General features: G+C 37.0%; 1 protein-coding gene across 3 annotated transcripts in view; it reads left to right on the plus strand.

Moving 5' to 3' along the window:
- Window positions 1-24,544, plus strand: part of LOC101737339 (elongation of very long chain fatty acids protein 7) — a 125,464-nt gene that overhangs the window by 61,839 nt on the left and 39,081 nt on the right. For 2 of the 3 annotated variants that reach the window (XM_062675041.1, XM_012689136.4), the window contains one exon: window positions 20,717-21,086. In XM_062675041.1, coding sequence (XP_062531025.1) covers window positions 20,987-21,086 — 100 coding nt within the window. In that variant the 5' untranslated portion in view covers window positions 20,717-20,986. Of the gene's footprint in view, window positions 1-20,254; window positions 20,406-20,716; window positions 21,087-24,544 lie in introns of those variants that run through there. The other variant, XM_004924715.5, reaches the window with a different exon arrangement.

Here is a 24,544-nt window from a genome sequence, read left to right on the forward strand (position 1 = left end):
TGGCACCTACCCGCGCGGACTCACAAGAGGTCCTACCACCAGTAAAAAAATTAATCCCGTTTTTGTAGGATAGCCGTCGGAGCCCCGTGGTTCATCAGGAACATCGACCTGCACGACGACCTGGACCTAGAGTCCATCAGTAAGTATCTACAGTCGGCATCAATGCACTCATTCTATAGAACATATAGTGGCGTTCTTAGCGATTTTAAATAAGGAAAGGATAATATTTGTAGGATAAGAGGACTCTTTAGCGGTGGGATTAGTAGATTAGACTTAGCTAGTTGTTGTGTTGATTGTGGAGACTCCTCTAGTCTGAATGAGTTCTGACCCTGGTCAGAGATCGGACGTCGTAGAGAGATTTCGGTGATAGGGCCCTAAACAATCGTTGGACCCGTTATCTGCTCCCAACACATGAAGACAGTTAAGTCCCAAATACCCCGCGCGATCCCTAGGCGCGGACACCTCGTCTGAGGTTCGGCCCCCCTGCCCGAGACAAATAAATAAAGGAGAACATGACTCTACGAATTGCCAAGAGTATTGCTAGAATTTAGTGTTACTGAGGTTTTTTATGGCTGAGATAGGTGAACGAGATCACAGCCCACCTAGTTTTAAGCGGTTACTGGAGCCCATAGACATCTACAACGTCAATGCGCCACCCACCTTGAGATATAAGTTCTAAGATCTCAGTATAGTTACAACGGCTGCCCCGCCCTTCAAACCGAAACGCATTACTGCTTCGCGGCAGAAATAGGCAGGGTGGTGGTACCTACCCGCGCAGACTCACAAGAGATCCTACCACCAGTAAGAATACAATACAATAAGTAACTTCTTAAATGCTTAATATCTATAAATCTATGCTATCTATGCTATAAATCACAAGCTGGTCCATAGGATTGGTCTCACACAAATTGAATTTGTTGTATTGAATTTTAGAGAACCCCACACCCAGCAATGGTCAATTAACGGCAGATAATTTTCCTAGTAAACGAGTGAGTGGTTAAATTGTTAATACACATTTTACAATGACGAATGATGAGAAACAGAACGAATTAATCTTCGTTCTAAATAGCATCAAAGAAGAGTGGTTTAATATTATAGTTACATCATTCAAAGCCTTGGCTATAAAGCTTAAGTCGATAGATTTATTTTATAGATTATTTGATTTCGTAAGGTTTTAGAATTAAGATGATTTATGCATTAATTTTGGATGATAAATGAATATACTTGACCTTAAAACCCTTTGTTTATGTTATTAGCGATAATTTAGAGAACCTAGTGATAGGACAGGACCTAAACCAGATAGTTGTGTTATAATGAGACCTAGTTAGGCGAATTTTTAAGGTAATTTATCAATGTCTGATCAATTCAACATATGAGGCACTAATTGTGGAATTCAGTAGTAATATAAATAAAAATGTAAACAAGGACGTGAGAAGTGAATTGAAGTTATATTATTGATTAGTTGTTACAGTCCAGCTGAAGCCAAGCTTTTACCACAACCCATTGTGATTTCCGATCCGCCCGCAAAATGTGAAGCCTCTATACTTTCACTGCAGGAGTTAGGTAGGAATGTAGTTGGTGAAATTACTGCTCTGGGACGACAGCAGGGGATAGTGGTAGTTAAAGAGGTAGTCACGTTTGTATCTGATTATTAACCCCAGATGATAGATAGTCTGGTCATTAGTTCCTCTAACCCATTGTATTTGCATGTGACTGAGGTTCACTAATGCTCATATTTAATAACCTGTTAATATTGTTTTTTAAGATATTGAAACAGTGACTCCCTTGTCACCATATACTAAAGATACTTCTTAACCCGATTTTTTTATTAAGCTGACGACCCACCAGATGCAATGCAGTAACCAGCCTCCGTCCATTCGAAATTATGAGGTCAAGGTCGTAATGATGAAAATCGCAAAAAATAGGCAAGATGGTGCTAGTACCTACCCGTGCAGGCTTATAATATATCATACCACCAAATATAGGTAGGTCCTAAACGTCAGTAAATACGCTCTACAAATATTTGGAACAATACCAGCGTTTGAATAAATTTCCAACGACGTATTATAATATAAAAACAGGAACATTGAATGCAGAATTAAGTCAATGGGATAAGTTGAAGTCGTCGTGGCCTAAAGGATAAGTCGTCCGGTGCATTCGTATGTAGCGATGCACCGGTGTTCGAATCCCGCAGGCGGGTACCATTTTTTTCTAATGAAATACGTACTAAACAAATGTTCACGATTGACTTCCACGGTGAAGGAATAGCATCGTGTAATAAAAACCAAACCCGCAAAATTGTAATTTGCGTAATTACTCGTGGTAGGACCTCTTGTGAGTCCGCACGGGTAGGTACCACCACCCCGCCTATTTCCGCCGTGAAGCAGTAATGCGTTTCGGTTCGAAGGATGGGGTAGCCGTTGTAACTATACTGAGACCTTAGAACTTATATCTCGAGGTGGGTGGCGCATTTACGTTGTAGATGTCTATGGGCTCCAGTAACCACTTAACACCTGGTGGGCTGTGAGCTCGTCCATCCATATAAGCAATAAAAAAAAAGTTGATCACTTAATATCAGGTACGGCGTAAGTTTGACTACGCAAATCAAAAAAAGACCTTCCATTTGAAAAATAATTTTGCTACTTTCAAAAACGCACTAATTACTAAGATATAAAAGCGGTTAATACGTGTGACCTTCAGTGGATTTCCTACTGAGATTCACTCATTTGTTTTGCAAGAATAAACACGCAACGATGCAGGATGTTGCATTTGCAACTGCCGCGGCCCAAGGACCCCGCTCCGCTGACTCCAGACGGAAACACGGAATAACGCACGCAAGTCCGTATGATTTATGTTGGCTGTTTTATTATTACCGTCAAAGGCAAAAGGTTGTACTGACATGGTCATAATTTTAGTACAAAGCTATTTCACCTTACATCGTTCCGCGTCTGTTGAAAACAGCGTTGTTAGTGTTGTTACTGGTGGTAGAACGTCTTGTCAGTCTGCACGTTTAGGTACGACCACTCTGCCTATTTCTGCCGTGAAACAGTACTGCGTTTGGATTTGAAAAGCGGAGCAGTCATTGCTCTGTAAAATTGAGACTTAGAACTCATGCCTCGTGTCTATGGGTTCCAGTAACCACTTAACACCAGATGGGTCGTGAGCTCGTCCACCCATTTAAACAATTAATAATGAATCCGCTATTAACAAAAGTACCGTTCTACATACACTAATATTTATGGGGTTCTTAGCACGATTTCACATCATGAAGCATAGATATTATCTACTGAACGCCACTATAAGCCGAGAATAATCAAATAAATAATTAAAATAGTCAAACATAAAAACTTCGACCGCGGATGGCTCCAGGCTACCAAGCGAATGGAATCCAGTATTAGATTTAGTAAAAACAAATCGTTCTCGAAGTGTCTGTTCTATTGTATATTGTTTAGCATATAAAACTATCAACTGTTTTAAAAACAAACTTAACCCGTAAACACAGCCCACTGAGTTTCTCGCCGGATCTTCTCAGTGGATAGCTATTCTGATCCGGTGGTTAGATTATGCAAAGCACTGCTCTTGCTAGGCCTAGTGTTAGTAAATTCTTTCAGGTTGAGTCTTTGAGCTTAGCTACCCGTCAGGGCGTATCTGGAATAGCCTCTTAGGCTACCAACAAATAGGTAGGGTAAAAAACACAGATGAAAAATGTTTCTACGAATCCGTTAATTTTCTCTAAATATTAAATGGAAAAAACTTGAGCCTCTGCAAATCGCATGTCTTTATTAAGTCTAATATTTACTTACTGTAACGCAGGTTAAAGATCACTCCGATATCACAAGTCATTACGAGTTCACGAAATGTAAACTAAGTAATTCGATAAATACTACTTTCAATTTTTTATTAATGATATCAGGCCATCCTTGCTCGCCTTCAAAAAGGCTTTTATATTCTGTACATCGTAAAGCTACTTTCAGAACAGGTACGTTACAGGGCAATTCCCTACGTACCTATTATACACTAATAACACAACAAGTATTAATAATAATTATGTCATTTATTTCTTTATGTATTATTTTATTCACATCAAAATAAAGTTTAGCTTAGTAAAACTATAGCACAAACTGAGTTGCTCTATAAAGAGAAACAACATTTAAAGGTATTGCTTCACCAGTTTTTAGGTTTTTTTATATTTCAATATTCAAAAATGTTTAAATATTACAAATATGTACAAATATTCCTTCTTCTAATGTTTCAATATTCAAATTATCATTTATGTCACCTTTATAATATACTAGCTGTACCCGTCCGCTTCGCTGGGCATTTAAAATTAACATTATTATTTCTCACCCCCACAAAAATTCTCATCATTACCACCCCCGCAACTGGTGTAGGGAGTCCAACACTCATATAAATATTAGCCTACCCATTAAGTACTTGTATTTTCTACATGGATACCAAGTTTCAAGTCAATCGGATGCATGATTCAGTAGTTATAACGGAAAAACCACTGTAGATTTATATATTAGTATAGATTAACCTCTTTTAAGATTTATGTCATAAATCATATACCTAGAGGCTACATTCACAAAACCATTTCCTTTCAACAACTCACAAAATAACGTAGGGAGCATCCCTATTATTCTTTGATTGGAGATTACGTAAATCATCATTAAAACTCCGATTGACATTGTGGTATCTTTGATGCTAACAAAGTCCAAATATTAAGTGGGACACGATGACAGTGACCGTAGCGGCCCACGAGGCAGACCGGTTGCGGCTGAGGTCGACTTACCACATGATTTTGTAACATTTTTATAGCTTCTTACAAGCGTATCATGTGTAGGTTTCGGGGAAACATATATTTTTTTTTTTGAATTGTAATAATAATAAATAACTGGGAACAAGTCTGAAGTCTTCGTGGCCTAAAAGACGTCCGGTGCATTCGTGTCGAGCGATGCAACGGTGTCCGAATCCCGCAGGCGGGTACCATTTTTTCTAATGAAATACGTACTTAACAATTGTTCACGATTGAATTCCACGGTGAAGGAATAACATCGTGTAATAAAAATCAAACCCGCAAAATTATAATTTGCGTAGTTACTGGTGGTAAAACCTCTTGTGAGTCCGCAAGGGTAAGTACCACCACCCTGCCTATTTCTGCCGTGAAACAGTAATGCGTTTCGGTTTGAAGGGTGGGGCAGCCGTTGTAACTATACTGAGACCCTAGAATTCGTATCTCAAGGTGGGTGGTGGCATTTACGTTATAGATGTCTATGGGCTCCAGTAACCACTTAACATCAGGTGGGCTGTGAACTCATCTACCCATCTAAGAAAAAAAATACCGATTAGTATGTCGTGGTCGTTCTTATGTTCGTGTCTTCGTTTCATGTTTAAGAGAACCCACGATTATTTCATCATACACATTATTAATAACTTCGTCAAGTTAAAATAAAATTTTCTGTAATTCACATGAAAAAAAATATGTAGTTGTTGTTTGTTTGAGTCGTTGTTAGATGACTGCACATTGCTATTTTGGCACGCATTAGAAGTTTTTTGTCAGAATATCGTATCCGGCAAGAGATTATCGAATGTCTCCTGAAATTTTTGACGATATTTCAGCGAATATTATTTGCGTAATCACTGGTGGTAGGACCTCTTGGGAGTCCGCACGGGAAGGTACCACCACTCCGCCTATTTCCACCGTGAAGCAGTAATGCGTTTCGGTTCGAAGGGTGGGGGTAGCCGTTGTAACTATACTGAAACCTTAGAACTTATATCTCGAGGTGGGTGGCGCATTTACGTTGTAGATGTCTATGGGCTCCAGTAACCACTTAATACCAGGTGGGCTGTGAGCTCGTTCACCCATCAATGCAATAAAAAAATAATAATAAAAAAAAGAATACAAGTGATGAACAGGCTTACTCTTTAACTGGGTATTTCATATCCGTATCTGAAATATATGAAGGTATATAAGTATATATTTCAGAGTCTGATTCCCATAGTACGGGGAATCTTAGTTAAGGCCAGTTGACCGGGTATAATTTGTTCTAACTATATACTTATTTATTTTATTACAAAATAAATCGTAGGCCGACGATCTAAATGCATTTGTTCGGAATTAACAAATTTATCTTGAAAATGTAATTAGCACGATTCAGGCATCCATCAAATAACTTATGTTCTACAGTAGCTACCGTTATAAGATGATCTTTCTTTTAATTATTTTCGGTCGTCCAAATGGCACGATATGATTTGTCCTCAAAATCAGTTAGCGATCTATGTACATATTATTATATACGTACAGTTTGCGGATTAAAAAAATGCTTAAAATTCAAGGAACGTCTGAACGTTTAAAATCTAGCTCCAAACGTGATTGCAATACAAACAAAATAGATCATAAGCGAACTAATTGTAGAGCTGGGTACAATGTGATATTTTATGTTTCAAGGTTGAAAAAAAACAAATGGCTTTTTTACCCGTAGATATTAGGATTTTACTGCCCGTGTGCCTATACGGATTGATTGGAAATTGAAAAATTTATCATTAATTTTTTTTAAATATTCTTAAATCAAAACACAAAAAACACCAAAATACCCACAAAATCAACATCACATTCAAATCAAATTGGATAGGAAAACATTTTATGGACTTGAGGTTAATGTTAGTAAAAGTTTCACAAAAGCTAAACAAGCGGTTTCAGTCGGAAAATTTTGTGATGAAACCTAAACAATTGTGAGTTTTTTCTTTTTTTTTTGTTATTGCACTTGTAGGCAAACGTACATACAGCCCACCTGATGGTGAGTGATTACCGTCGCTCAAAGACGTCACCAATGCCAGGGGCAGAGCCAAACCGCTGTCTACCGCTTAATACTCTCCACAAGCCTCGTTTGAAGAAGGACATGTCATAGCGCTCGGGAAACACCGTGGGGGGGAGCTCATTCCAAAGCCAGATGATACGTGGCAAAAAATATCTCTGGAATGGCACTGTGAATGAGCGCAGTGATTCCAGGTAGTATGGATGATGGGATCACCTCAAACAATTCCTTAGAGCACTCCCCATGAAACATACGGTACAAAATACAGAGGGAGCCGAAGTCTCTCCGCAGACCCAAAGGTTCAAAACGATCCGTGAGAATGGAATCATCGATAATACGAACGCCTCTCTTCTGTATGGATTCAAATGAATGAGACTTTCCCCCTTGCTTTGAAACATAATAAATAAATATTTACTAACAATCACGCCCCGTTAACTGGTCCCATGATAAGTTCGTAAAGAACTTGTGTTACAGGTACCAGATAATGGAAATAAATGTAAGATTTTTATTATACACATACATATATTTAATATACATCCATAACCCTGAAAAAGACATTTATATTTATCATACAAATATCTTCCCTTGGCGGGATTCGAACCCGCGACCCCCTTGTGTAGTGACCATGTCACTTACCACTACACCAGACGGTCGTCAAAATGTATGATTATCAACATCAGATAATGTGATATTTAATAATTTTAATATATTAAAAATTTAATATCTTCAACAGTTTTTTGTTGTTATTATTATGAACTTGTAATTAATAATGAAATTAAGCACCTTGAAGTTCTAATTTCCTATTCACGGAGGTACAATAGAAAATTATGTATTGTTAAATGACCTTTTCAATAACGGACTGCCATTTTAAAATGATATTTCAATCAACAATATCAATCTTAAAATTGTATTACAAATTTTAAGAATCGTGAAGTGTTTTTTTTTTGCTTAGATGGGTAGACAAGCTCACAGCCCACCTGGTGTTAAGTAGTTATTGGAGCCCATAGACATCTACAATGTAAATGCGCCACCCACCTTGAGATATAAGTTCTAAGGTCTGAATATAGCTATAATGGCTACCCCACCCTTCAAACCAAAACGCATTACTACTTAACGGCAGAAATAGACGGGGGCTGTGGTACCTACCCGTGCGGACTCACAAGTGGTCCTACCAACAGTAATTACGCAAATTATAATTTTGCGGGTTTGACTTTTATTATACGATGTTATTCCTTCACCGTGGAAGTCAATCGTGAACATTTGTTAAGTGCGTATTTCATTAGAAAAATTGGTACCCGCAGCTGCGAGATTCGAACACCGTGGCATCGCTCCATACCAATGCACCGGACGTCTTATCCTTTAGGCCACGACGACTTCAAACTACGAAATGATACGAAACTTTCAAAATCATAAAATTCAAGGACTGATTTGCTTGCTGGACGTTGTACATCAATCATACCCGATTCTGTGGACCGAATGGTAAACAGTCGACGTCGCCCAAAACACGTCATTACGGATCCTCCCGATCCATTAACGGTGCTTTTAGGTACCTCAGGCGCCGGTCGCTATCCTCGCCGAACCCGTCGCTCGCGATGAAGGGCTCGACAAGTAAATCAACCCATACTGCCCACTGAGTTTCTCGCCGGATCTCCTGTAGTTGATTCTGTGAAGCACTCTTCTTGCTAGGGCCAGCGTTAGCAACACTTCCGGCTTGAGCCCCGTGAGCTCACCTACACTTTAGGATGAAACTGAAATAGCATCTCAAGGCATAGGGAGGGAAAACATGTACATTATTAAAAAGATGTAATCTGTTTCAAATCGCGCGAAAACTGAAAAGGACTGGACGGCGCTAAGTCATGTCCTTCTTCAAACGAGGCTTGCGGTGAGTACTTAATGGTAGGCAGCGGGTTGGCTCTGCCCTTGGCATTACCGACGTCCATTAGCGTTGGTAACCACTTACCATCAAGCAGGCCGTAGGCTCGTAGGCCTACAGAGGCAATAAAAAAAATTAACATTCATACAACATTTGATGATGTTAAAACATAAATCGAGACGAAACGAGGTGAATAGCGTGTTATTATTACAGCACGTCGGGCACATATAAATAAATGTTTAATATATTGTATTTACTTGCCTTGAATACAAATTTCCAAGTTGGCTAACGAAGCAAAATGATGCAATTTCCAAATCGCTATTAGATTTTTTTTTATTGCTTTTGATGGATGGACGAGCTCACATGCCACCTGGTGTTAAGTGGTTACTGGAGCCCATAGACATCTACAACATAAATGCGCCACCCACCTCGAGATATAAGTTCTAAGATCTCAGTATAGTTACAACGGCTACCCCACCCTTCGAACCGAAACGCATTACTGCTTCACGGCAGAAATAGACGGGGTAGTGGTACCTACCCGTGCGGACTCCCAAGAGGTCCTACCACCAGTGAAACGTATTAACGTATTTGTTGCTCCCTTCTTGGATCATTGGATGTGACGTCAATATGAGTCATGTTCGATCCTCGTCCTGAGTCAGGATCTGTTTTGTTACTTGTTATTTGAGGGGTTTTGGGTGTCTGTTATTGTTACCTCGTATTATCGATTCCGATACACACGCTTGTTTAATACTAGCGACCCCCCCCCCCCCCCGCTTAGATTCCGGAACTATAATCTATTATTGATTATGAAAATAAGATGGCAGTTTTTTCCTACTCACTTGACATATTTTGAGTAATTCACACTATATCTATATTAATTATAGTCTATGTGTTATTCTGATGTGTCAGCTATATTATTGTAAAGTTTTATCAAAATCCATCCAGTAGTTTTTGCGTGAAAGAGTCAAATCAAATCAAAAAAAGCTTTATCAAATCAAATCAAAAAAGGTTTTATTCGACATAAATGAAAGTACATACTTGTTGAACGTCAAAAGAACTACCGCCAATTCACAAGAATTAGCCTCCGTCCTGAGAAGAATTGGCAAGAAACTCAGCGGGCATGTCTTTTTTTTTTTAAATAAACATACATCCATACATTCTTACAAACTTTCGCGCTTATAATATTAGTAAGATTTAAACGTAAATAAACGTAAATACAAACCCAGAAATGTTTCTAGAGCAATTTTAATTGGCAAATAAAATAAAAGTATTCGTGAATTATCATTTTATTTTCGTAATAACTCTAATGAAATAGCGCTACATCTAGGATCAGTGAAATATATCTAGTCCGAGAGCATTACGACACGTTACGTGAATTTTTTTTTGCAACGTTATTAATGCTCGCCGGCGGAACCTTGAGATTTTGCCCTCGGGTAAGTACGAAATGCCAACATTCAAAACGCAACTCATGACATTACCAACATTACAATAGTATGGCAGATTAACAATAAGGAAGAAGTCAACCGAGAGCATCATATTTCTTAAATATAAGTGTACTAGCTGACCCGGCAGACTTCGTAGTGCCTCCATCGATAAATAAAATACCTAAGCTTTTGTATAAAATAAACTTAAAACAAACAAAAGGAATCGGTCCGACGGGGGACATATCAAAGGAAAAACAAAATTGATATTTTTATTTAATATCGAAAATTTTCATATTTATCTACCTTTTAAACCTTCTCTGGACTTCCACGAATAATTCAAGACCAAAATTAGCCAAATCGGTCCAGCCGTTCTCGAGTTTTAGCGAGACTAACGAACAGCAATTCATTTTTATATATATAGATAATATATACAGGGTTCGAAAAGATGAGAATTTATTCTCTTATCTATTTCTTATGTACTAGTTATTGTAGTTACGTTCATTACTTTATTCTTCTGTACCGGAAATGAACAAACCTTGAGATTTTCTTGCTGTTCCTTGTCAGTGCTGAAACTTGATTACGAATTGGTGACAAATTCATTGCGATTTAAAAGTACATGTACAGCCCTACTTATTTTTTTTTAAAACCAGTTGTTTTGATTTCATTTTATGGCATATTAGAAGTTTAAATTGTTCTTATTACAAAAGTTTTTGACATTTTACATGTACGTGTATATTTATATATTAGTACGTAAAGCCAAAACTCTGTACCCCTTTTCACAAAAAATGCGCGGACGGATGAGTATGGAATATAGAGAAGGAGTGCAGAATGCTAATTTTTTTTTTAAGTTATGCCTCAGTCATCCATTAAATCAATAAAAGAAACATGACACACACTAACATGTATTTGACACCCACACACGCATATATACTCTTCGACTTTATTGTCAAACTTTTGTTAATGTTTAAAGTCTGTGGTCAAATTGAGAATAGCTTAATATTGTTTGTCTATAATGTAATCTTGGCGTAAACTGTGACTATAGTAAGTAAAATAATAGTCTTTGACAATAGAACCATGATAATGTTCAAACTTATAATTTCAACTAATTATAGTCGAATTCTGACTACCCCGGGTACACTATAAAACAGTGTATGCTGTGTTATCAATCTTGGTCGATTACAATTACACAGTGAAGTTCAATCTCGTATTCAGGAAAGAAATGCAACAGATTCCGACACACATGAAACTAGAACAGAAAATTACTACCTACCTTTTTTTACTATTAATAATTATATTAATATTGGTAATTAAGGTTTGGGAAGTAGAATAAACAAGTAATTAGTATTCAAGTTCTCGTTTAGAATGCTGTTCAATGTTTAAAGAGTACGTCCTTAACACACGTACAATATAAGATAAGGTCGCTCATTTTTTAAGTACCAAAAGTTTCTTGAAATGATTTTAGTTTGTAATCGTTTTAATTACGCTTTTTGTGGGTGGATAACGGCTTACCAGCTGTTATGTGGTTAATGGAGACATCGCAACGTGATTACTGACGCCCATATTGAGAAATGAAATCGAAGTTATAATTACACAGCCCAATGACTGTCACAATATTCAAAACGAAATACATGACTTTTCTTGCTAGGGAGCAGAGATAGACCAGGTAACAGTGACCCGTGCACTATCTCACAACGAACCAGCAATAGTAATTACGCAGCTTACATTTAAATTGTTAGAAAAATACCAACCTTTTTTCCTGTTAGATTTTGGATCATCTCTAATGTCAACGACCGTCGTATCGTTCGTGGTATTAACTAGTTTTTCGATCTTATCAAACTTATCACTCTTACTGGTAGGACCTCTTGTAAGCCACACGGGTAGGTACGACCACCCTGCCTAATTTTGCCGTGAAGCAGTTATGCGTTTCGGTTTGAAGGGTGGGGCAGCCGTTGTAACTATACCGAGACCTTAGAACTTATATCTGCATTTACGTTGTAGATTGTAGATGTCTATGGGCTCCAGTAACCACTTAACATTAGGTGGGCTGTGAGCTCGTCCACCGATCTAAGCAATTAAAAAAAAACAATTCCTATAAAATCTTCAGCATTGTTGTACAGAGTATGCTGAAATAATTACTTGGTTACCGGGCATTCCTTATTACTATTGTTTTGCTTTAACTGATACTTATGACCTTTTCCTATGTACAATCAAAAGATTACGTAGAGTAATTTTTTGTTATGTCTGATTATAATTTTCGTAATACATCAGTCTGGACGTAACATCAAATATTATAATAGATTTAATTCATTACTAATAGAATTTATTTGTTAGGTCTGTTACTAACAAAACCTATATGCGGAAGTAGTTACAAGTATGGACCTTAGACCGTTTTATTTTTAATCAACGCATTATTGCAATGTGTGCTATTAAATAATCATCTTGAAGTTTTACACAAAAAATAAACATTTCAAGAACTCAATTATTGTTTGCTTATGTTAAGGAAGTTTTTCGTAAAACTATAATACAAAAGATTACATTAACTTCTGGTAATAACGCAGACACGTATGACCTACAACTATAATTACAATATAATAATCACAAAGTTAACTACAAGTTTTGCGTTCCAATTTTAAATTTGTCACTACGTACGACCTCTTTGCCTCAAGGTGGTGAAGGTATACTTGTCGGCTTCAATAGCAAAGCCGCTGGCCACCAATAAAATGCCTATCCTTGTTTGAAGAAAAACATATAATGCAATTCCGAAAAAGCAGTCGATGTCACCCAAAACACGTCATTTCGGATCCTCCAGACTCCAGATCCACTAACGGTGCTTTTAGGTACTAATAATTCGGCAAATCTAGAATAACCCCTGAGGTTACTAGAAAAAGGGAGGAAAAAAAATGTTGAGACGCGGAATGCATCGAAGTTAATCCAAAATAATTCCTCAGAACAAAACAAGCGTGGTTCCCATGAAAGTAATAGGTTTGGTTAAGCCTATAGCATTGCTGATGTCCTCGAGCGACGGTGCAACACTAGGACAGCCGTATGTTCGTCTACCTGCAATAGAAATTAGAAGGTCTTAGAGAGCCAGAGAAAAAGAGAGAGAGAGACAGAGAAAGAGAGAATATTTAACGGCCGTCTGGTGTAGTGGTAGTAAGTGGTCACTACACTAGGGGGCGCGGGTTCGAATCCCGCCAAAGGGAGATATTTGTATGATAAATATAAATGTATTTTCTAGGGTTATGGATGTATATTAAATATATGTATGTGTATAATAAAAATCTTACATTTATTTCCGTTATCTGGTACCTGTAACACAAGTTCTTTACGAACTTATCACGGGACCAGTTAACGTCGCGTGATTGTTAGTAAATATTTATTTATTTATTTATAATATTGTACACCAAAAAGAAAATTAACGTTAAAAACAATAAAAAAAACAGTCAACAAGCAGATATAGTTGTACAATAGGCGGTCTTAAGGCTAAAAGCAATCCCTTCCAGACGTCCGTTTTATTTATATAAATTCTGAAAATAAGGTCTTACACTGTAAAACGTTATCTGTTTCATTAAGATCAGATACAGAAATAAGTCCGAATTAAGATAACGCATCTTTCGGACTGTACATATTAAATACAATAGTGTTATTTTTTACATAATAACGTAATGTAAAACAAATTGTTGGTGATAAAAAAAGGCTATTAATTAAATAACATTTCCGGAACAATTCTCGGAGGGCAGAAGTAATTGTAATATATAAAAACGCATACGAAACGAACCAATTCACTCACACAGTAGTACTCAGCTGTGATTACGGGGTATTCAAAGGATTTTCCTCATTGCGTCTTAACTTTTTTTGCTAGCTTTGTTTCCGTACTGATTCAGAGAGATTTCTGCATTACAGGGACGGACTTAAGTGCCGCTCTGGGGCATCGTGAAAAATGCTCTCCCATTACCAAAATCCTACAAATATAGACCTATATAGTCCTATTGATTCAAGCAACACGATAAATTCTATTATTTATATATAAAAATGAATTGCTGTTCGTTAGTCTCGCTAAAACTAGAGAACGGCTGGACCGATTTGGCTAATTTTGGTCTTGAATTATTCGTGGAAGTCCAGAGAAGGTTTAAAAGGTGAAAAAATATAAAAAAGCTCGGAATTATATAAAAACAAACAATTTTGTTTTTCGTTTGATGTGTCCCCTTGATGTGTCTTTTATTTATCGATTAGGGCACTACGAAGTCTGCCGGGTCAGCTAGTCACGAATAAAGATGGTCTATTTTTTTCGCGTAGCAATAATGCTTTAAGTTTCAAAAACTTAGAAAAGGATTAACCGAATTAGATCCAGTATACCCAAAATCTTGCATACGAATTACCTATAGCTGATCTATTTGTTAATTTTAAGAAATAAGCATTTTACGTAACGAGGCTGCAACAAAAACGAATTAAACCACTTCCATTTAAACAAAAAACAGCAGACGAACACGATAAATAGCGTAACAATTAAGCGAACGAACAATTTTTTTGGTCATTCATAGTTTCGTTTGATAACAATCCATAACTTTTAAATGGTTTCGTGTTGTTGGGATTTACGCAATCGTCCTCATATTTGCTGATGCAACAGACAAATGAGTAATTCTTTTTTATTGAATTACGTTGTATGACGAGAACGCGGTAGATTAAATCGTTGGTGTGGTAGTTTGTGACCCTGGCTTCTATTACGCGGGATTCGAACTCCATTCCCGGTTGAGGTCTGTATCTTTTTTTTTTTATATGCTGACAGCCTTGAGAGGTTATATCAGCTTCGCCCTAACGTGTAGGTGAGCTCACGGGGCTCAAACCGGAGTGGTGCTAACACTGGCCATAGCAAGAGCAGTGCTTCGCAGAATCTACCACTGGATCGGAAACGCGACCCACTGAGAAGATCCGGCGAGAAACTCAGTGGGCTGTGTCTGTGGGTTGATTCGCTCGTCGAGTCCTTTGTCGCAAGCGACGGGTTCGACGAGGACGGTGACCGGTGCTTGTGGTACTCAAAGCTACGTTAATGGATCAGGAGGATCCGTAATGACGTGTTTTGGGCACTGTATATTTGTGTGTTTCCTATACTTATATACGTAAAGGCTTTTGGTTTGATCTGATGACCCCTAAAATTTTAAATGAAGGTTATTATTGTTTGTGTTAATGTTTTTGTGTGCAAAAATCTATATTTGCATTTGTATGGGCAAAGCTTTCGATTTGAAGCTCAGGGTTGTGTTTGTATTTTTTTTTATTGCCCTTATAGGCAGACGAGCATACGGCCCACCTGATGGTGAGTGGTTACCGTCGCCCATGGATTTCAGCAATGCCAGGGGCAGAGCCAAGCCGCCGCCTACCGCTTAATACTCTCCACAAGCCTCTTTTAAAGAAGGACATGTCATAGCGCTCAGGAAACACTGTGTAGGGGAGCTCATTCCAAAGCCGGATGGTACGTGGCTGTAGCCATTATAGAACAGAAGAGATAAATGACAGATGTCTGAATAGCGCTAATGACATTTTCAAAATAAGGTCGCATGCTTACAAATTCCAAACAATAGCGTTCTACCGAGCAATTTAATCCATTCCGTGGAAGATTTTCCCTTAGTCGTTTTCTTCAAAGTATTATTAAGATTTCGATCGAAGAACACTTACAGCATTCATGCTCTGGGCTTAATTAATTGCTCAACACTAAATGGACTTCTCTTGTTGTCGACTAATTAAAGGCAGATTACAAACATGGGGGTAGAAATAATGATCACATGACAATGACCAAATTACGCGCTTAAGTGTTGAGAAATCTTACGTAAAATTTCGGGGACGGTGGTACGATTAACGAAATGGTGGCGGAACGGTTACCAAGATAACAGTATTATTGTATATGCCAGAATAATGGCAAATGTATTATGTATTATGTATGTTATATACACACATAATATATGTTTAAGTAATATCCCCTTCACACTACACCTACCAAGCTTCATCTCTGCACTCCCCTAAGGTAGATTGTTAGAGAATTCCTATGGCATTAAGTCCGCCTTTATACTTTCTATTATAAGAAGTTATAAATAAAATAAAAAAATAAAATAAAATCTACCATACTGCCGTAAACCCAAAGTTTGATATTTAGTACTAGAATGAAGTACTGAATATAAAAGGTTAACAAACCATTTATTTTGCAATTGTTTGTAAACGGATTGCAGCATTCACGGTCCACTTGATTTTAAGTGAATATCAGATATCATAGATAGACAATATAACGTGAATACCATAAAAAAGCCGTCTCCATAGTGAACAATATTGAATAATACAAATTGAGAATTCGATTTTATTTTTTAATTTTATGTCTATGGGTTCCAGTAGCTAAACCAGCTTAGTAGCCAGCGTAATGCAATAAGTCCGATACGAACACATGATCGCTCGCGACAGGAATAATCTCAACTGCTTTATCACCGGTCCAATCTATGGCCCCAAGACAACTGCTCTATGGCAAAACAGAGGGCCGCAGAAGTCATGGCAGACCTAAACTCCAATGATTGGATGGCGTGGAGCGCGACCTTAAAGCTATCGGTGTCAGGAACTGGAAGGAGAAAGCCCTAACAGAGCAGTCTAGAGAGACATACTGGACCAGGCTAAGGCTCACCCTGGGCTGTAAGGCCTAAGATGATGCTGAATATATGGCCCCGTTTCTACCAGAATTACAATAACAATAATCGAAATATCATCAAATCCAGCGCGAGAATCTCTACTAACGGAATTCAAGGTTGACTTTCTCAATGTTCTTGTGAAATGCACATATTTAACAATGTGGACGGTCACGGACCCCCGAACTGGTCCAAACTGTGCGAAGGTCGTTCAGTCTAACGCTGGTTTTTTTTCTCATAACACGAAACCGACAGTGAGACGTCGCAATAAACATAATATTCTCTATTAAAATGTTTAGAAGAATCTTAAATTATTTGTTTACGTAAAAAGTAAGCGAAAAAAAAAATGTTGAGAAATTATGAGAATTTCTTCGTAAATTTTCAATTAAAATTATTTTTACGGTAAAAACGTTTTAATGTTTTATTTAAAGATTTATAATAATAATGAGGAAATGATAATGGAATGTAAATATTGAAAGCGAGATAAAACCGTAAAAGTAATTTGAATTAATAAATTACCTATATGGTCAAAAACTGGTGGTAGGACATCTTGTGAGTCCGCACGGGTAGGTACCACCACCCTGCCTATTTATGCCATGAAGCAGTAATGCGTTTCGGTTTGAAGGGTGGAGTAGCCGTTGTAACTATACTGAGGCCCTAGAATTCATATCTCAAGGAGGGTAGTGGCATTTTCGTTATAGATGTCTATGGGCTCCGATAACCACTTAACACCAGGTGGGCTGTGAGCTCGTCCACCCATCAATGCAATAAACATTACAAAAATAAAAAGTAATAAATAATAAAAATTCACTGGTGGTAGGACCTCTTGTGAGTCCGCACGGGTAGGTACCACCACCCCGCAAATTTCCGCCGTGAAGCAGTAATGCGTTTCGGTTCGAAGGGTGGGGCAGCCGTTGTAACTATACTGAGACCCTAGAATTCATATCTCAACGAGGGTGGTGGCATTTACGTTATAGATATCTATGGGCTCCGGTAACCACTTAACACCAGGTGGGCTGTGAGCTCGTCCACCCATCAATGCAATAAACATTACAAAAATAAAAAGTAAAAAATAACCAAAAAAACAACCACCAAAATTACCACGATTTTTAGTTTAAATAAAAAATAAACACGTTCTCGCTGTCTCCTGAACTATTGGTCATTACCGTTTGACGTGGCGCATCGTCGAGTGCCAATGGTAAAAGCCAATAACGAGAAAGATTAACGCCTTAAGCAATAATGTTTGTATTGTAGATAGCTGCGAAATTTGAAAACAAAATGCCAAATAATAACCTACACTCTCCAGGTCAAACTAAGTGTTCACGGTAACGCCACTGTCAGGTTCTGTCACGGGCGAGGATCAGTAGCTTGAGCGGGAATGGGGGGAGGTAATTAAGAAGGTCGGATCCAATGCAAGGAAGTTAAGAACACTTAAGGGGTCGTATCCAACCTAAGTTATCGCGCACGCCATCTGCAAAAAAGTCTTCAAACTGTATAAATAGATTAACAATAGCGTATTATAGCATTAAAGGAAAACATTTCCTAAGCCTAAACGGCAAAATCCATTTCACCTCAACATAAACGAGAAACAATCTTCCAAATGTAATTATTATAAAATTTTATTTCGATCCATCAATCAATTTTATTTGTTAGTATATTCACAAGAGCCACTTAATATTATATTTTACAATTACATTTTATGGGCGAACAACTATGTATTCAATTATTCATATTTATGTTTATTAATTAATTTATTTCGTTGGGTTAACGAACTTCGGGTCCACCCGTTGCAAGTCACCCCGAGACATGACGTCTACGGAAAATCAATTTTAAGTCGTCGTGGTCTAACGGATAAGACGTCCGGTGCATTCGCGTTGAGCGCGATGCACCAGTGTTCGAATCCCGCAGGCGGGTACCAATTTTTCTAATGAAATACGTACTCAACAAATGTTCACGATTGACTTCCACGGTGAAGTAATAACATCGTGTAATAAAAAAGTGAAACCCGCAAAATTATAATTTGCGTAATTACTGGTGGTAGGACCTGTTGTGAGTCCGCGCGGGTAGGTACCACCGCCCTGTCTATTTCTGCCGTGAAGCAGTAATGCGTATCGGCTTGGCGGCATTTACGTTGTAGATGTCTATGGGCTCCGGTAACCACTTAACAGCCAGTTGGCCGTGAGCTCGTCCACTTGTCACAGCAATAAAAGGAAATAAAAAACTTGTATTACTTTCAATTCCTTATTCCCAAAAAAATTGCATTACAGTCTTTAGTGCAATTTTGTCTACGACTTGCGAAACCCGTAGAAGAAAATACCCACAACAGGCTGAACCGGTTCTGGTGAAAATTAAAAGGCATTCGAGTCACTGGTTATATTTACAACCCATTAAACAACAAAGAATATGAGATTCAGATCAACCTAAAAAATAAAAATGAGACAACGCCATCTATCGCTCATATTTGGAACATCAAACGGTACACACGTAAATATTTTAATGAAAGATGTGTGTCAAGATTTCGATTCGATTTAGTAAAAAAGAAACATTTTATTTAAACAATTTTTATTTATTTAAATAAAACACGATCTAAAATGAGTTTTATATTACAAGAAATTAAACAGTTTTACGATTTTTTCATTGTCATACATGATGACTAAAACAGTAACAATTTTCTCTCTCAGTAGGTAGATGAGCTCACGACCCACCTGATTTTAAAACATCTACAATGTAAATACTATAAATTATTTCACTAATTGAACGTACAACTGTAAAAGGTATTGAAGGTTTATCCGAGATCAATGTCAGCTTTTGAATTGTCACAAATATTCATTTATTTTTATAAATAAATTACGTAAATATCACATGTCCACATTTTTCACGGCCACTCCGGTATCGTGCAGTTCCTAATCACAATAGTCCACAAATTGTAACGCCGGTAAACATTACAGCTGTCCGAAGGCCGTCCAGAGGTCTTGAGATACGTTGCGAAATGGCAATCTCTCGTACAGCCGGACCACCTTTCAAGATCGGAGTGAGTTGCACAACCCTTGACAAACCGCGCGCTCGGATCAAATTAGCAAAATATTTTAAACATTTTTCATGTTTCTGTAATAATTCGGTCAAGTTCGAGGTATTGCATTACTGCGATCTACCGATTTCTTTTTTCAAATAAAATTTGTAGGTCGTCTATTGAGATGAGTAAAAAAAAAACATTGAATGTCATTTATTTAAAATATTTTAAAGAATTCGAACGTTGGAAGCAAATTTAACAAAGCCTCCAAACGATCAACTACCGCCATCGCGTATCAAAAATTCGAAACTACTGAATTAGTAGCGTGAAATCGGGACGGGCCTCACAGGAAAACCAACGCAAACACACCCAGCGTAAAACACAATTCGTCTGACGTAATACATGGCTCATACGTCCTTGTCGATGCGTGGGAGTCTGAAGCGAGCCGATTGGCAGAGTTAGCGCGGGCAATTCAATTTTAGTGCGGCACTCGACGAGTTCGCACTCCCGCGAACTTACGCGTTATTTCACTTTCATTTTCACGAAATGAAAGACGAATGTCGTATTTTTAATTAGTCGCGGTACGCTGTTTAAAATGTTTTATTATTCGTCGAGAAATAATAGGTATCTATTATCGATATTTTTTTTATAATTCGTCGTAAGCACACAAAACATTATTTTAACGAAGCGTTCAAATTATTAATAAAATAAAGACAGCGCTTTTAAAAATTAATTTAGAGTTATAATCGTGAACAATAGAACACAGTTTTGTGTGTCAATAAAAATACACACGAGCAAAACATTTTCTGCTAACTTCGAAAGTAGTACGTCTAATAAAGTGCATTGCGACAAAATTTCTCGCCTCCTAAATAATCTGACTTTCCCCATCCGATAATGTATGTATTATAATTTTATTTGTTTTTTCTTTCTTTCAGGTGACAGCTTGCCCGTAGCAAATTGTTACCGGGAAACGGATTTAAAGAAGTGATTCAAAAACATAATTCCAAAAAAGCATAACAGTGATTCAAGAATTTAGTTAAAATATTGTGATGTTCTAGAAAATTGTTTTTTTTTTCTAAATTCTACGGAAGTCTTACCTGTTTGTACAATTATTTGTATAGGACGCTGGGTTGGACCTAAGTCTAGACTTAAGTGAATGAGTGCTAGTGTTCAAGAACTAAAGTGCTGTGATAAAAGAACTCAAAATGTCGGGATTCGTGAAAATAGCCATTGACGATTACTATTCGGACAGTAATTGGACAACAATAATCAACAAATATTGGATGCTGGCCGAGAGAGTATCAGGTATGTAATGGTATTTTGAAAAAAAATAACTGTAACTTGCTTTCGTTTTCTTCAAAGGAAAATTTTTAAGGGATTTTATGACCTGGTAACTAAGACCTTTAGGTCAAGTCTTATTTTAATTTATATTCTAATTTTTATGAAAAATGATAATATGGAGTGGAACAAAATAAAACAAAGCACACAATCACTTAATTCCTCGCGTTCCCGCCAAAAAGTCCTCTCAAAGAAAACAAAACTAAATGACACAGATTAATGTCAGCAAATCTTTGATATGCTAATTAAGCACAAATTGTCGGAAATTTAAATGATGATTGTTTTTTGTGGCCTCCGTAGGCAGACAAGCATACGGCAAGTGAGTAGTTACCGTCGCCCATGGACATCAGCAATCGCAGGGCACGGCCAAATCGCTGCCTACCACTGAGCATTGTTCGCAAGCCTCATCTGAAGAAGGACTTGGGGGACCATCGTTTGGAACCTCTGGGTCTGCGGAGGGACTTCGATTCTGTCTGTATTTTGTATCGTATGTGCCATGGGGAGTGCTCTGAGGAATTGTTTGAGATGATCCCCTCATCTCCTTTTTATCATCGCACCTCCCGCCATCGGAGCAGAGTTCATCCATATTATCTGGCTCTGTCCCTGGCATTGCTGAAGTCCGTGGGCGACGGTAACCAGTCATCATCAGGTGGGCCGTACGCTCGTCTGCCTACAAGGGCAATAAAAAAAAAAAAACTCAAATTACGAAATACGTCCAAAAATCTTCGAGTTGTAATGTATTCCGTATTTTGATGACCTTCACCAATATTTAGTCGTTTCATAAATATTCAAGGTCTAAATACTTTCTACACTTTTAATTATAAACTAATCCGATTTACGCAATCGATTATGAAAATTTACGTTCGTCGAGTATTCGAAATTCGACCATAAACATTGACAGCTAAAGAACTGAATCATTTAAATAGTGCCTTTAATATTTTGGTATTTTTTATTGGGAATTTTATGATGCTGATTTAAAAAATGAAGTGCTTACAAAAACTTTTTTTTTTAAAACTTAAAACTATTGCGTGAACTAAAAAAATATATTGACAAATTTTAATGCCATAGAAAAACGTTATGAAACTGTCTTGTTTTTACCCAATCATATATATTTAGATTCGAATGTATTTTTAAAATTCAATTTTTTGTTTTTCGAAGACTATTTTGAAAGTTTTTTGAAATTTCAAAAAGACATTAATCTTCAGGCACAAATGACCTTTATACGTTTGGATGAGACGCGTCAATTTCGCCTGAAGCGTATCGTTTAGTGACTCGCACTGACATGTTAGTCGCTTGGCTCACTTTCTTCTTTATTCGTTAAAGGGAAAATATTTTTAAGCAACAACTCATTATAAACGAACATAAGCACATTAAATTTTTTTTTTAGTTTATAATAAAAATGAGAAATGTAGATATATAAGAAAGTACCGTAATAGCTTAAGTTAATTATTTCATTCGATCTAAATTGAAATTCCAACTGTGTATTTAAACCCCCTTTACTAAATAATTTAAGCAAATTATTTATATAATTAAAACTTTACTTAAAATAATTATGATTAATTTCGTGTTTTTTTGTTTTCACGTTTTTTTTTTCACGAAAACTGTGAAGTATTAGAATGTGATAACAATTAAAAATGACAGTCGAGAAAAAACAAAGAAAAAAGAAATTATAATAGAAAAAATTAAATTCCATTTTACACAAATCGAATCACTAGTGGCGTAACGACGACACAAAAATCCTTGTAATCATTTAGAACTGGTGGTTTAATGCGCTATGCTGCACACACGGATTGTACCACCAAACTTATTTCTACTTTGGTTCTACTTATGTTCAAAATCAATTAAAAGACTTTGTTGTCTCAATGTTGACCACGACATTCCAATATAGTTCGTTTCAGAATTTAATTCATATTAATATATTAATTCATTATAAGAAACTTGAATTTTAAAAACAAAGTTCCGATGCTAATAACGCTGACGATACAACACTAACAGAGCTGCTAATTACATGTCGACGCTTGAAAGGCAAACATGACTAAGCGACAATGCGTGAACTTTACAGTAGAGCAATTTAAAGTTGAAATATCTGAAAAAAAAATTATTTTAACGAATCTAACTGTAGGATTGAAATTATTTTAATAGACCTAGAAATAGTTTTTTTTTGCCCATCGAATATACTTAAAGGTTATTGCCTATCATTTGTGTATATAGCAGTTATTGTCGCTTATATATATTGTCCATAATTTGATAAACAGGTAAAATTATCTGAATTTTATATAAAAGTTTTCTCGTCACAAGTAAAATTATCTAAGCCAGAATTGAAAGATTTGGAGTAACATGTAAAACAATATGAGCTATCGTTGATCGATTTTCAGTAACATGTAAAGTTAGACAAATTCGCACAGCTTACAGTTTCGTTTTGGGTATATTGGACTAAAGTGATCCCATAGTTCACAACAAATCGAGTAAATGTATCTAAATATTATTCCATTATTTTATGCATGTAGAAAGTGTAAAGAATTGAACTAAAATGTAATAAATTACTATGGTAAATCATGCAAAAGAGCGAAACCAAAAGAGCGAGACGTTTATGAATAAACATTTATTGTAAGAAACAATAGGGATGTATTTTTTTGTAACAAAATCACGCTATTACTATTATATTTTATACAATATTTTGCCATTATTAAATAAATAAACCATAACACATTGTAGTGTATTCCAATATAATACCAAAATCTAGTTATTGCCTCATCAGTCTTAAAAATAATAGAGAATTATTAAAACTCATAAACGCTCTAGTTTTCAGAGTAAATCAACAACAAAAACAATAATAAATTATATTCTGCTATTGAACATAACCAAACTTAACAACACTATTGTACCTAATATAATCAGTCTCCAAAGGCATACGATAGATATGCGACATGAGATCTTGTTATTTTTTGTTAATCAATCACAATCTTCAATATCGTGCAATGTCGGAGCCCATAGACATCTACAACGTAAATGCCACCACCCACCTTGAGATATGAGTTCTAAGTTTTCAGCATAGTTACAACGGCTGCCCCACCCTTCAAACCGAAATCCATTACTGCTTCACGGCAGAAATAGGCAGGGTGATGGTACCTACCCGTGCAGACTCACAAGATGTATCAGCGTAACATTAACTATAGGTGAGCTCACGGGACTCAAACCTGACGATATTGCTAACACTGGCCCTAGCAAGAGCAGTGCTTCGCAGAATCTACCACCGGATCGGAAACGCGACCCACTGAGAAGATCCGGCGAGAAACTCAGTGGGCTGTGTCTGTGGCTTAATTTACTCGCCGAACCCTTCGTCGCGAGCGATGGGTTCGACGAGAACAATGATCGGGGAAGTCAATCGTGAACATTTGTTAAGTACGTATTTCATTTCAAAAATT

Source organism: Bombyx mori, chromosome 22 (genome assembly GCF_030269925.1).
Source record: "Bombyx mori chromosome 22, ASM3026992v2".
NCBI lineage: Eukaryota > Metazoa > Arthropoda > Insecta > Lepidoptera > Bombycidae > Bombyx > Bombyx mori.